We start from the raw sequence: 13,122 nt of genomic DNA on the forward strand, positions 1-13,122 counted from the left end.
TCTGTGTACCTCACTGAGGGAGGGGTCTCTGTGTACCTCACTGAGGGAGGGGTCTCTGTGTACCTCACTGAGGGAGGGGTCTCTGTGTACCTCACTGAGGGAGGGGTCTCTGTGTACCTCACTGAGGGAGGGGTCTCTGTGTACCTCACTGAGGGAGGGGTCTCTGTGTACCTCACTGGGGGAGGGGTCTCTGTGTACCTCACTGAGGGAGGGGTCTCTGTGTACCTCACTGAGGGAGGGGTCTCTGTGTACCTCACTGAGGGAGGGGTCTCTGTGTACCTCACTGAGGGAGGGGTCTCTGTGTACCTCACTGAGGGAGGGGTCTCTGTGTACCTCACTGAGGGAGGGGTCTCTGTGTACCTCACTGAGGGAGGGGGAGGGGTCTCTGTGTACCTCACTGAGGGAGGGGGAGGGGTCTCTGTGTACCTCACTGAGGGAGGGGTCTCTGTGTACCTCACTGAGGGAGGGGTCTCTGTGTACCTCACTGAGGGAGGGGTCTCTGTGTACCTCACTGAGGGAGGGGTCTCTGTGTACCTCACTGAGGGAGGGGTCTCTGTGTACCTCACTGAGAGAGGTCTCTGTGTACCTCACTGAGGGAGGGGTCTCTGTGTACCTCACTGAGGGAGAGGGGTCTCTGTGTACCTCACTGGGGGACGGGTCTCTGTGTACCTCACTGAGGGAGGGGGAGGGGTCTCTGTGTACCTCACTGGGGGAGGGGTCTCTGTGTACATCACTGAGGGAGGGGGAGGGGTCTCTGTGTACCTCACTGAGGGAGCGGGAGGGGTCTCTGTGTACCTCACTGAGGGAGGGGGCGGGGTCTCTGTGTACCTCACTGAGGGAGAGGGGTCTCTGTGTACCTCACTGAGGGAGGGGGAGGGGTCCCTGTGTACCTCACTGAGGGGGGGGAGGGGTCCCTGTGTACCTCACTGAGGGAGGGGGAGGAGTCTGTGTACCTCACTGAGGGGGGGGGAGGGGTCTCTGTGTACCTCACTGAGGGGGGGGAGGGGTCTCTGTGTACCTCACTGAGGGAGGGGGAGGGGTCTCTGTGTACCTCACTGGGGGAGGGGTCTCTGTGTACCTCACTGAGGGAGGGGGAGGAGTCTCTGTGTACCTCACTGAGGGAGGGGGAGGGGTCTCTGTGTACCTCACTGAGGGAGAGGGGTCCCTGTGTACCTCACTGAGGGGGGGGAGGGGTCTCTGTGTACCTCACTGAGGGAGGGGGAGGAGTCTCTGTGTACCTCACTGAGGGGGGGGGAGGGGTCTCTGTGTACCTCACTGAGGGAGGGGGAGGGGTCTCTGTGTACCTCACTGGGGGAGGGGTCTCTGTGTACCTCACTGAGGGAGGGGGAGGAGTCTCTGTGTACCTCACTGAGGGGGGGGGGAGGGGTCTCTGTGTACCTCACTGAGAGAGGGGGAGGGGTCTCTGTGTACCTCACTGAGGGAGGGGGAGAGGGGTCTCTGTGTACCTCACTGAGGGAGGGGTCTCTGTGTACCTCACTGAGGGAGGAGTCTCTGTGTACCTCACTGAGGGAGAGGGGTCTCTGTGTACCTCACTGAGGGAGGGGTCTCTGTGTACCTCACTGAGGGAGGGGTCTCTGTGTACCTCACTGAGGGAGGGGTCTCTGTGTACCTCACTGAGGGAGGGGGAGGGGTCTCTGTGTACCTCACTGAGGGAGGGGGAGAGGGGTCTCTGTACCTCACTGAGGGATGGGGAGAGGGGTCTCTGTGTACCTCACTGAGGGAGAGGGGTCTCTGTGTACCTCACTGAGGGAGGGGGAGGGGTCTCTGTGTACCTCACTGAGGGAGGGGGAGGGGTCTCTGTGTACCTCACTGAGGGAGGGGGAGAGGTCTCTCTGTACCTCACTGAGGGAGAGGGGTCTCTGTGTACCTCACTGAGGGAGGGGGAGGGGTCTCTGTGTACCTCACTGAGGGAGGGGGAGGGGTCTCTGTGTACCTCACTGAGGGAGGGGGAGGGGTCTCTGTGTACCTCACTGAGGGAGGGGGAGAGGGGTCTCTGTGTACCTCAGAGGGAGGGGGAGGGGTCTCTGTGTACCTCACTGAGGGAGGGGGAGAGGGGTCTCTGTGTACCTCACTGAGGGAGAGGGAGAAGGGTCTCTGTGTACCTCACTGAGGGAGGGGGAGAGGGGTCTCTGTGTACCTCACTGAGGGAGGGGGAGAAGGGTCTCTGTGTACCTCACTGAGGGAGAGGGGTCTCTGTGTACCTCACTGAGGGAGGGGGAGAGGGGTCTCTGTGTACCTCACTGAGGGAGGGGGAGGAGTCTCTGTGTACCTCACTGAGGGGGGGGGAGGGGTCTCTGTGTACCTCACAGAGAGGGGGAGGGGTCTCTGTGTACCTCACTGAGGGAGGGGGAGAGGGGTCTCTGTGTACCTCACTGAGGGAGGGGTCTCTGTGTACCTCACTGAGGGAGGGGTCTCTGTGTACCTCACTGAGGGAGAGGGGTCTCTGTGTACCTCACTGAGGGAGGGGTCTCTGTGTACCTCACTGAGGGAGGGGTCTCTGTGTACCTCACTGAGGGAGGGGTCTCTGTGTACCTCACTGAGGGAGGGGTCTCTGTGTACCTCACTGAGGGAGGGGGAGGGGTCTCTGTGTACCTCACTGAGGGAGGGGGAGAGGGGTCTCTGTACCTCACTGAGGGAGGGGGAGAGGGGTCTCTGTGTACCTCACTGAGGGAGAGGGGTCTCTGTGTACCTCACTGAGGGAGAGGGGTCTCTGTGTACCTCACTGAGGGAGGGGGAGGGGTCTCTGTGTACCTCACTGAGGGAGGGGGAGGGGTCTCTGTGTACCTCACTGAGGGAGGGGGAGAGGTCTCTCTGTACCTCACTGAGGGAGAGGGGTCTCTGTGTACCTCACTGAGGGAGGGGGAGGGGTCTCTGTGTACCTCACTGAGGGAGGGGGAGGGGTCTCTGTGTACCTCACTGAGGGAGGGGGAGGGGTCTCTGTGTACCTCACTGAGGGAGGGGGAGAGGGGTCTCTGTGTACCTCACTGAGGGAGGGGGAGGGGTCTCTGTGTACCTCACTGAGGGAGGGGGAGAAGGGTCTCTGTGTACCTCACTGAGGGAGAGGGGTCTCTGTGTACCTCACTGAGGGAGGGGGAGAGGGGTCTCTGTGTACCTCACTGAGGGAGGGGGAGGGGTCTCTGTGTACCTCACTGAGGGAGGGGGAGAGGGGTCTCTGTTTACCTCAGAGTGAGGGGGAGAGGGGGTCTCTGTGTACCTCACTGAGGGAGGGGGAGGGGTCTCTGTGTACCTCATTGAGGGAGGGGGAGAGGGGTCTCTGTGTACCTCACTGAGGGAGGGGGAGAGGGGTCTCCGTGTACCTCACTGAGGGAGGGGGAGATGGGTCTCTGTGTACCTCACTGAGGGAGGGGTCTCTGTGTACCTCACTGAGGGAGGGGGAGGGGGGTCTCTGTGTACCTCACTGAGGGAGGGGGAGAGGGGTCTCTGTGTACCTCACTGAGGGAGGGGGAGGGGTCTCTGTGTACCTCACTGAGGGAGGGGGAGAGGGGTCTCTGTTTACCTCACTGAGTGAGGGGGAGAGGGGGTCTCTGTGTACCTCACTGAGGGAGGGGGAGGGGTCTCTTTGTACCTCACTGAGGGAGGGGGAGGGGTCTCTGTGTACCTCACTGGGGGAGGGGTCTCTTTGTACCTCAGAGGGAGGGGGAGGGGTCTCTTTGTACCTCACTGAGGGAGGGGGAGGGGTCTTTGTGTACCTCACTGAGGGAGGGGGAGAGGGGTCTCTGTGTACCTCACTGAGGGAGAGGTCTCTGCGTACCTCACTGAGGGAGGGGGAGGGGTCTCTGCGTACCTCACTGAGGGAGGGAGAGGGGTCTCTTTGTACCTCACTGGGGGAGGGGTCTCTGTGTACCTCACTGAGGGAGGGGGAGACGGGTCTCTGTGTACCTCACTGAGGGAGGGGGAGGGGTCTCTGTGTACCTCACTGGGGGAGGGGGAGAGGGGTCTCTGTGTACCTCACTGAGGGAGGGGGAGAGGGGTCTCTGTGTACCTCACTGAGGGAGGGGGAGAGGGGTCTCTGTGTACCTCACTGGGGGAGGGCGAGAGGGGTCTCTGTGTACCTCACTGAGGGACGGGAGGGGTCTCTGTGTACCTCACTGGGGGGGGGGGGAGACGTATCTGAGCACACATCCCAAGGATGATGAATCTTCCATCGGGGAAAGTGGGGAGAAAGTGAGAGAGGAAGGAAAGGAGGAATCTCGGATCTGCAGCACGGGGTGGGGGTTAGTCTGCTCCCTGGAACAGGGCAAGGGTCACATTGGGAGGGAGGGAGGCAGGTGTCTCAGCCCCTCAGTGTGAGATGAATAGGAAGCCATCGCCCCTTCCGCCCTCCCCCCTGTATGAGAGCAAATAAATATTTGCCCTGCGGAGGGGTTGTTGAGCAGAGTGGATTCCCCGTGGTTCTGAGTCAGCTGTGGAATCTACTCCAGCAGCTAGAAATCGGGGAGTGCAAAGTCCTTGAGGGATCGGCAACGGGAGGAGATGATAGTTTATTTATCAGTGTCACAAGTAGGCTGACATTAACACTGCAATGAAGTTACTGTGAAAATCCCCCAGTCCGCCACACTCCGGCGCCTGTTCGGGTTACGCTGAGGGAGAATTTAGCACGGCCCAATGACACCCTAACCAGAACGTCTTTCGGACTGTGTGGGAGGAAACCGGAGCACCCGGAGGAAACCCACGCAGACACGGGGAGAATGTGCAGAGTCCGCACAATGACCCAAGCTGGGAATCGAACCCAGGACTCTGGCGTTGTGAGGCAGCAGTGCTAACCACTGTGTCACTGTGCCCCAGTGAGGGGGTGGGAGGGTGGAGGGGGGTGCCGCGGGTGGAAGGTGGTGGGGGAGGGTGGGGAGGGGGGAGAGGCCACGGAGAGTTTTCACAACAGTGAAACAATGCGACGGGCCAAGTAAGGGCAGCACGGTGGCACAGTGGTTAGCACTGTTACCCCTCAGCGCCCAGGGACCCGGGTTCGATTCCCGGCTCGGGTCACTGTCTGTGTGGAGTCTGCACGTTCTCCTCGTGTCTGCGTGGGTTTAGAAATCATATAAATCATAGAAACCCTACAGTACAGAAAGAGGCCATTCGGCCCATCGAGTCTGCACCGACCACAATCCCACCCAGGCCCTACCCCCATATCCCTACATATTTTACCCACTAATCCCTCTAACCTACGCATCCCAGGACTCTAAGGGGCAATTTTTAGCATGGCCAATCAACCTAACCCGCACATCTTTGGACTGTGGGAGGAAACCGGAGCACCCGGAGGAAACCCACGCAGACACGAGGAGAATGTGCAAACTCCACACAGACAGTGACCCAATCCGGGAATCGAACCCAGGTCTCTCGAGCTGTGAAGCAGCAGTGCTAACCACTGTGCTACCGTGCCGTACCGTTTCCTCCGGGTGCTCCGGTTTCCTCCCACAGTCCGAAAGACGTGCTGGTTAGGGTGCATTGGGCCGTGCTAAATTCTCCCTCAGCGTAACCCGAACAGGCACCGGAGTGTGGCGACTCGGGGATTTTCACAGTAACTTCATTGCAGTGTTAATGTAAGCCGACTTGAGACACCAATAAATAAAGTTTACTTTTAGAAGTCCTGGGAGATGGGATTAGGCGGGAGGTCAGGTGATTCTGATGTGTCGGAGCTGACTTGATGGGCCGAAGGGCCTCTTCTGCACTGTGTGATTCTGTGACCTGAACAGTGGGAGTTTTAAAGTTGCGGTGGAACGGGGCGTGGTCTCGACCGCGGAGGGTGAGAGGAAGACTAATCAGAGAGGTGGGGTTGCGGGAAAATGGACATGGTGAGAGTCAGGATACAAGCAGCAGAGTTCGGGTGCCTGTCTCTTTAAATTTAAAGACCCCCTCCCTCTCCCCCCACAAATTCCCCTTTTGTAGGGTGATGCTCGGTAGCTGGGGCTTTGAATCCATGTTGATTTTTCTCTCTCTCTCTCTCTCTCTCCTCAAGGAACCGAGCCGTCAGGCACGATGAAAACAACTGGACTTGCCCAGCCGCGGCGAGGCGAGCCAGCGACACTTCGACCCCGTCTAGCAGGCCCGAGGCTCTCGGCCGGGGACCTGCTGACCCCGAGCGCCGGCCTGCAGGCCACGGATAGCCGCACTGGGCCCACCTGGCTGAGCAGGCTCGAGACCCAGGGCCCGTCCCTCTGCTTGGAAAACAGGCTCTTGAGGCGCGCTGCAGGCCCGCCGAGGGGCCCTCCGCTCCGCTTCAGCCAGGCCTTGAGTCCCAAGCTGCCCAGCACCCTCTGCACTTTGACCTCTCCACCACTGACCCTCCTCCGCCCTTTGACCTCCCTGTCCCTGAAGACTGGGACTGAGAAACCATCGGCGGGGCCCGGGTATCCACGGCAACAGGAGGCCGGAATCGAGGACTCGATCAACAAAGAACAGTGGGTAAGGAAATGAGAGGGAAACATAAATAGGTCAACGGGGGGTTCGGGTGGTTTATATAGAGAATAACAGATACCCGGGAGTGAGTTACAGACTGGAATCTAATCGAGGGGTTCGGGTGGTTTATATATAGAATAACAGATACCCGGGAGTGAGTTACAGACTGGAATCTAATCGAGGGGTTCGGGTGGTTTATATATAGAATAACAGATACCCGGGAGTGAGTTACAGACTGGAATCTAATCGAGGGGTTCGGGTGGTTTATATATAGAATAACAGATACCCGGGAGTGAGTTACAGACTGGAATCTAATCGAGGGGTTCGGGTGGTTTATATAGAGAATAACAGATACCCGGGAGTGAGTTACAGACTGGAATCTAATCGAGGGGTTCGGGTAGTTTATATATAGAATAACAGATACCCGGGAGTGAGTTCCAGACTGGAATCTAATCGAGGGGTTCAGGGTGGTTTATATCAAGAATAACAGATACCCGGGAGTGAGTTACAGACTGGAATCTAATCGAGGGGTTTGGGTGGTTTATATATAGAATAACAGATACCCGGGAGTGAGTTCCAGACTGGAATCTAATCGAGGGGTTCGGGTGGTTTATATCAAGAATAACAGATACCCGGGAGTGAGTTACAGACTGGAATCTAATCGAGAGGTTTGGGTGGTTTATATATAGAATAACAGATACCCGGGAGTGAGTTCCAGACTGGAATCTAATCGAGGGGTTCGGGTGGTTTATATATAGAATAACAGATACCAGGGGGTGAGTTACAGACTGGAATCGAATCGAGGGGTTTGGGGTGGTTTATATATAGAATAACAGATACCCGGGAGTGAGTTACAGACTGGAATCTAATCGAGGGGTTCGGGTGGTTTATATATAGAATAACAGGTACCCGGGAATGAGTTACAGACTGGAATCTAATCGAGGGGTTCGGGTGGTTTATATAGAGAATAACAGATGCCCGGGAGTGAGTTACAGACTGGAATCTAATCGAGGGGTTCGGGTGGTTTATATATAGAATAACAGATACCAGGGGGTGAGTTACAGACTGGAATCTAATCGAGGGGTTCGGGGTGGTTTATATATAGAATAACAGATACCCGGGAGTGAGTTACAGACTGGAATCTAATCGAGGGGTTCGGGGTGGTTTATATATAGAATAACAGATACCCGGGAGTGAGTTACAGACTGGAATCTAATCGAGGGGTTCGGGTGGTTTATATATAGAATAACAGATACCAGGGGGTGAGTTACAGACTGGAATCTAATCGAGGGGTTCGGGGTGGTTTATATATAGAATAACAGATACACGGGCGTGAGTTACAGACTGGAATCTAATCGAGGGGTTTGGGTGGTTTATATATAGAATAACAGATACCCGGGAGTGAGTTAAAGGCTGGAATCTAATCGAGAGGTTTGGGTGGTTTATATATAGAATAACAGATACCCGGGAGTGAGTTAAAGGCTGGAATCTAATCGAGGGGTTCGGGTGGTTTATATATAGAATAACAGATACCCGGGAGTGAGTTACAGACTGGAATCTAATCGAGGGGTTCGGGTGGTTTATATATAGAATAACAGATACCCGGGAGTGAGTTACAGACTGGAATCTAATCGAGGGGTTCGGGTGGTTTATATATAGAATAACAGATACCCGGGAGTGAGTTAAAGGCTGGAATCTAATCGAGAGGTTTGTGTGGTTTATATATAGAATAACAGATACCCGGTAGTGAGTTACTGACTGGAATCTAATCGAGGGGTTTGGGTGGTTTATATATAGAATAACAGATACCCAGGAGTGAGTTACAGACTGGAATCTAATCGAGGGGTTCGGATGGTTTATATATAGAATAACAGATACCCGGGAGTGAGTTACTGACTGGAATCTAATCGAGGGGTTCGGGTGGTTTATATATAGAATAACAGATACCCGGGAGTGAGTTACAGACTGGAATCTAATCGAGGGGTTCGGGTGGTTTACATATAGAATAGCAGATACCCGGGAGTGAGTTACAGACTGGAATCTAATCGAGGGGTTTGGGTGGTTTATATATAGAATAACACATACCCGGGAGTGTGTTACAGACTGGAATCTAATCGAGGAATCGGGGTGGTTTATATATAGAATAACAGATACCCGGGAGTGAGTTACAGACTGGAATCTAATCGAGGGGTTCCGGTGGTTTATATATAGAATAACAGATACCCGGGAGTGAGTTACAGACTGGAATCTAATCGAGAGGTTTGGGTGGTTTATATATAGAATAACAGATACCCGGGAGTGAGTTACAGACTGGAATCTAATCGAGGGGTTTGGGTGGTTTATATATAGAATAACACATACCCGGGAGTGAGTTACAGGCTGGAATCTAATCGAGGAATCGGGGTGGTTTATATATAGAATAACAGATACCCGGGAGTGAGTTACAGACTGGAATCTAATCGAGGGGTTCAGGTGGTTTATATATAGAATAACAGATACCAGGGGGTGAGTTACAGACTGGAATCTAATCGAGGGGTTCGGGTGGTTTATATCTAGAATAACAGAAATCTGGGAGTGAGTTACAGACTGGAATCTAATCGAGGGGTTCGGGTGGTTTATATATAGAATAACAGATACCCGGGAGTGAGTTACAGACTGGAATCTAATCGAGGGGTGCGGGTGATTTATATAGAGAATAACAGATACCCGGGAGTGAGTTACAGACTGGAATCTAATCGAGGGGTTTGGGTGGTTTATATATAGAATAACAGATACCCGGGAGTGAGTTACAGACTGGAATCTAATCGAGGGGTTCGGGGTGGTTTATATATAGAATAACAGATACCCGGGAGTGAGTTACAGACTGGAATCTAATGGAGATGTGTTGTGGAGGTTATTTCACCTCCTACCATTTTTAACACCCTCCATGTTTTTAATCTGCAAGGAATCTGAGGACCCAACTGAGGCGTCTGAGATCCTGCCTGGCTACAATCTCTCAGCTGAGAAGTATGATGACCTTGAGCAAGCCCGTGGGACTCTAGTTGATGAGGAGTTGCGTGACGTTCCAGACCCTTCCCAGAACCAAGACACCAAACTGCAAAAGAAGAAGGTGAGAGCCCGAAAAATCTGTGGTAGGTGGAATAGAATCATAGAATCCCTCCAGTGCCGAAGCAGGCCATTCGGCCCGTTGAGTCTGAACCGACCAGAATCCCTCCGATTCGCTCAGACCCTATTCCCATAACACCACGTATTTACCCTAGCTAGTCCCCCTGACGCTAGGGTCAATTTAGCATGGCTAATCCACCTAGCCCGCACATCTTTGGACTGTGGGAGGAAACCGGAGCACCCGGAGGGAAACCCACGCAGACACGGGGAGAACGTGCAAACTCCACACAGACAGTGACCCGAGCCGGGAATCGAACCCGGGTCCCTGGTGTTGTGAGGCAGCAGTGCCAACCACTGTGCTACCATGCCGCCCTGTAATCTCTTCTGCAACAATGCCAACTGATGCTCTCATCAACACTCCCTCCATCAGCTTCTTCCCTTATTCCTGGGAAGCCGCAACGCTCCCCTCAATCTCGCCCCCTTCTCTCCACGTCCGTGAATGATCGGCACCCCACCCACAAACATTCGTTCCCTCCGCCACTGACGCACAGTGGCAGCAGTGTGCGTATACCGTTATGTACCGGTGTCACAGTGGTTGGCACCGCTGCCTCACAGCGCCGGGGACCCGGGTTCAATTCTGGCCTCGGGTCACTGTCTGTGTGGGGTTTGCACCTTCTGCCCGTGTCTGCGTGGGTTTCCTCCGGGTGCTCCGGTTTCCTCCCACAGTCCAAAGATGTTAAGTGGATTGGCCATGATAAATTTGCCCCTTCGTGTCCAAAGATGGGCAGGTTAGTGGCGTAAATATGTGGGGTTATGGGGATTGGGCCCAGGCAAGATGCTCTATTGGAGACAGACAGTGTAGAGTTGATGGGCCGAATGGTCTGTTTCTGTACTGTAGGCTGTGATTCTACGATTTGTGGATGGAGTGCCGATCAAAGTGGGGCAGGTTTGTCCTGGATGGTGTCGAGCTTCTTGAGTGTTGTCAGAACCGCGCTCACCTTCTTGAGGGCCCCTGGGGATGTGCTGGCCTTGGAGGGGGTCGGGAGGAGGTTCACAAGAGTGATCCCAGGAATAAAGGGTTTGTCACATGAGCGGTTGAGGAGTCTGGGACTCTACTCGATGGAGTTGAGAAGGATGAAAGGGCATCTAATTCAAATTTACAGAATACGGAGAGGCCTGGACAGAGTGGATGTGGAGAGGATGCTTCCACTCGTGGGAGGGACTAGAACTCGAGGGCACAACCTCAGAGCGAAGGGACAACCCTTTAATACTGAGCTGAGGAGGAATTTCTTCAGCCAGAGGGTGGTGAATCTGTGGAACTCTTTGCCACGGAAGGCTGTGGAGGCCGGGTCATTGAGTGTCTTTAAGACAGAGATAGTTCCTGATAAGAGGATCAAGGGTTACAGGGACAAGGCAGGAGGTTGGGGATGCGAATCATATCAGCCATGATTGAGTGACGGGGCAAACTCGCTGGGCTGAAGGCCTAATTCTCCTCATGTATGTTTTGAACTTATGCGCAATGAATGCTGATGTGGAGGTGCCGGCGTTGGACTGGGGTGAACGCAGTGAGAAGTCTCAGGTTAAAGTCCAACAGGTTTATTTGGTAGCACAAGCCACTAGCTTTCGGAGCGCTGCTCCTTCGTCAGGTGAGTGGGAGATCTGTTCACAAACAGGGCATATAAAGACACAAACTCAATTTACAAAATAATGGTTGGAATGCGAGTCTTTACAGGTAATCAAGTCTTAAAGGTACAGACAATGTGAGTGGAGAGAGGGTTCAGCACAGGTTAAAGAGATGTGTATTGTCTCCAGACAGGACAGTTAGTGAGATTTTGCAAGCCCAGGCAAGTCGTGGGGGTTACAGATAGTGTGACATGAACCCAAGATCCCGGTTGAGGCTGTCCTCGTGTGTGCGGAACTTGGCTATCAGTCTCTGCTCAGCGACTCTGCGCTGTCGTGTGCCGTGAAGGCCGCCTTGGAGAATGCTTACCCGAAGATCAGAGGCCGAATGCCCGTGACCGCTGAAGTGTTCCCCAACAGGAAGAGAACACTCTTGCCTGGTGATTGTCGAGCGGTGTTCATTCATCCGTTGTCGTAGCGTCTGCAGGGTTTCCCCAATGTACCATGCCTCGGGACATCCTTTCCTGCAGCGTATCAGGTAGACAACGTTGGCCGAGTCGCAAGAGTAGGTACCGTATACCTGGTGGATGGTGTTCTCACGTGAGATGATGGCATCCGTGTCGATGATCCGGCACCTCTTGCAGAGGTTGCTGTGGCAGGGTTGTGTGGTGTCGTGGTCACTGTTCTCCTGAAGGCTGGGTAGTTTGCTGCGGACAATGGTCTGTTTGAGGTTGTGCGGTTGTTTGAAGGCAAGAAGTGGGGGTGTGGGGATGGCCTTGGCGAGATGTTCGTCTTCATCAACGACATGTTGAAGGCTCCGGAGGAGATGCCTCAACCGGGATCTTGGGTTCATGTCACACTATCTGTAACCCCCCACGACTTGCCTGGGCTTGCAAAATCTCACTAACTGTCCTGGCTGGAGACAATACACATCTCTTTAACCTGTGCTTAACCCCCTCTCCACTCACATTGTCTGTACCTTTAAGACTTGATTACCTGTAAAGACTCGCATTCCAACCATTTTGTAAATTGAGTTTGTGTCTTTATATGCCCTGTTTGTGAACAGAACTCCCACTTACCTGACGAAGGAGCAGCGCTCCGAAAGCTTGTGTGGCTTTTGCTACCAAATAAACCTGTCGGACTTTAACCTGCTGTTGTGAGACTTCTTAGAATAAATGCTGGCCAGCCAGCAATGCCCATGTCCCATGATTGATTTTAAAAAAAAGTTGGAGGCTGTGGTGTGGTGGTACTGTCGCTAGACATAGAATTCAGAAACTCAGCTAATGTTCTGGGGGACCCGGGTTCGAATCCCGCCCACGGCAGATGGTGGAATTTGAATTCAATAAAAAATATCTGGAATTAAGAATCTACTGATGACGGTGAGACCATTGTCGGGAAAACCCATCCGGTTCACTAATGTCCCTTTAGGGAAGGAAATCTTAGAATCTGAGAAAATCTTAGAAACCCTACAGCACAGAAAGAGGCCATTCGGCCCATCGAGTCTGCACCGACCACAATCCCACCCAGGCCCTACCCCCATGTCCCTACATATTTACCCACTAATCCCTCCAACCTACACATCTCAGGACACTAAGGGCAATTTTTTAGCATGGCCAATCAACCTAACCCACAGAAACCGGAGCACCCGGAGGAAACCCACGCAGACACGAGGAGAATGTGCAAACTCCACACAGACAGTGACCCGAGCCGGGAATCGAACCCAGGTCCCTGGAGCTGTGAAGCAGTAGTGCTAACCACTGTGCTACCGTGCCGTCCTTGCCCGGAATGGCCTACATTTGACTCCAGAGCCACACAGCAATGTGGTTGACTCTCAACTGCCCTCCAAGGACAACCAGGAATGGGCAGTAAATGCTGGGCCCAGCCAGCGACGCCCCGTAACATGAATAAAGCATTTCTGACTTGGGCCTTGTTAATGGTGGACAGACTTTAGGGAGTTTA

The 13,122-nt window shown here is 54.0% G+C and overlaps 1 protein-coding gene across 1 annotated transcript in view; it reads left to right on the forward strand.

The window, feature by feature from the left end:
* LOC144480950 (telomerase protein component 1-like) overlaps positions 1-13,122 on the forward strand; it is a gene marked incomplete at its 3' end in the record, with an annotated part of 67,207 nt that overhangs the window by 1,925 nt on the left and 52,160 nt on the right. The window contains exons 2-3 of the mRNA XM_078200566.1: positions 5,999-6,444; positions 9,383-9,547. Of these exons, the coding sequence (XP_078056692.1) occupies positions 6,019-6,444; positions 9,383-9,547 (591 nt within the window). The remainder of the gene's footprint in view (positions 1-5,998; positions 6,445-9,382; positions 9,548-13,122) is intronic.

This window comes from Mustelus asterias, chromosome 30 (assembly GCF_964213995.1).
Source record: "Mustelus asterias chromosome 30, sMusAst1.hap1.1, whole genome shotgun sequence".
NCBI classification, from domain to species: Eukaryota; Metazoa; Chordata; class Chondrichthyes; order Carcharhiniformes; family Triakidae; genus Mustelus; species Mustelus asterias.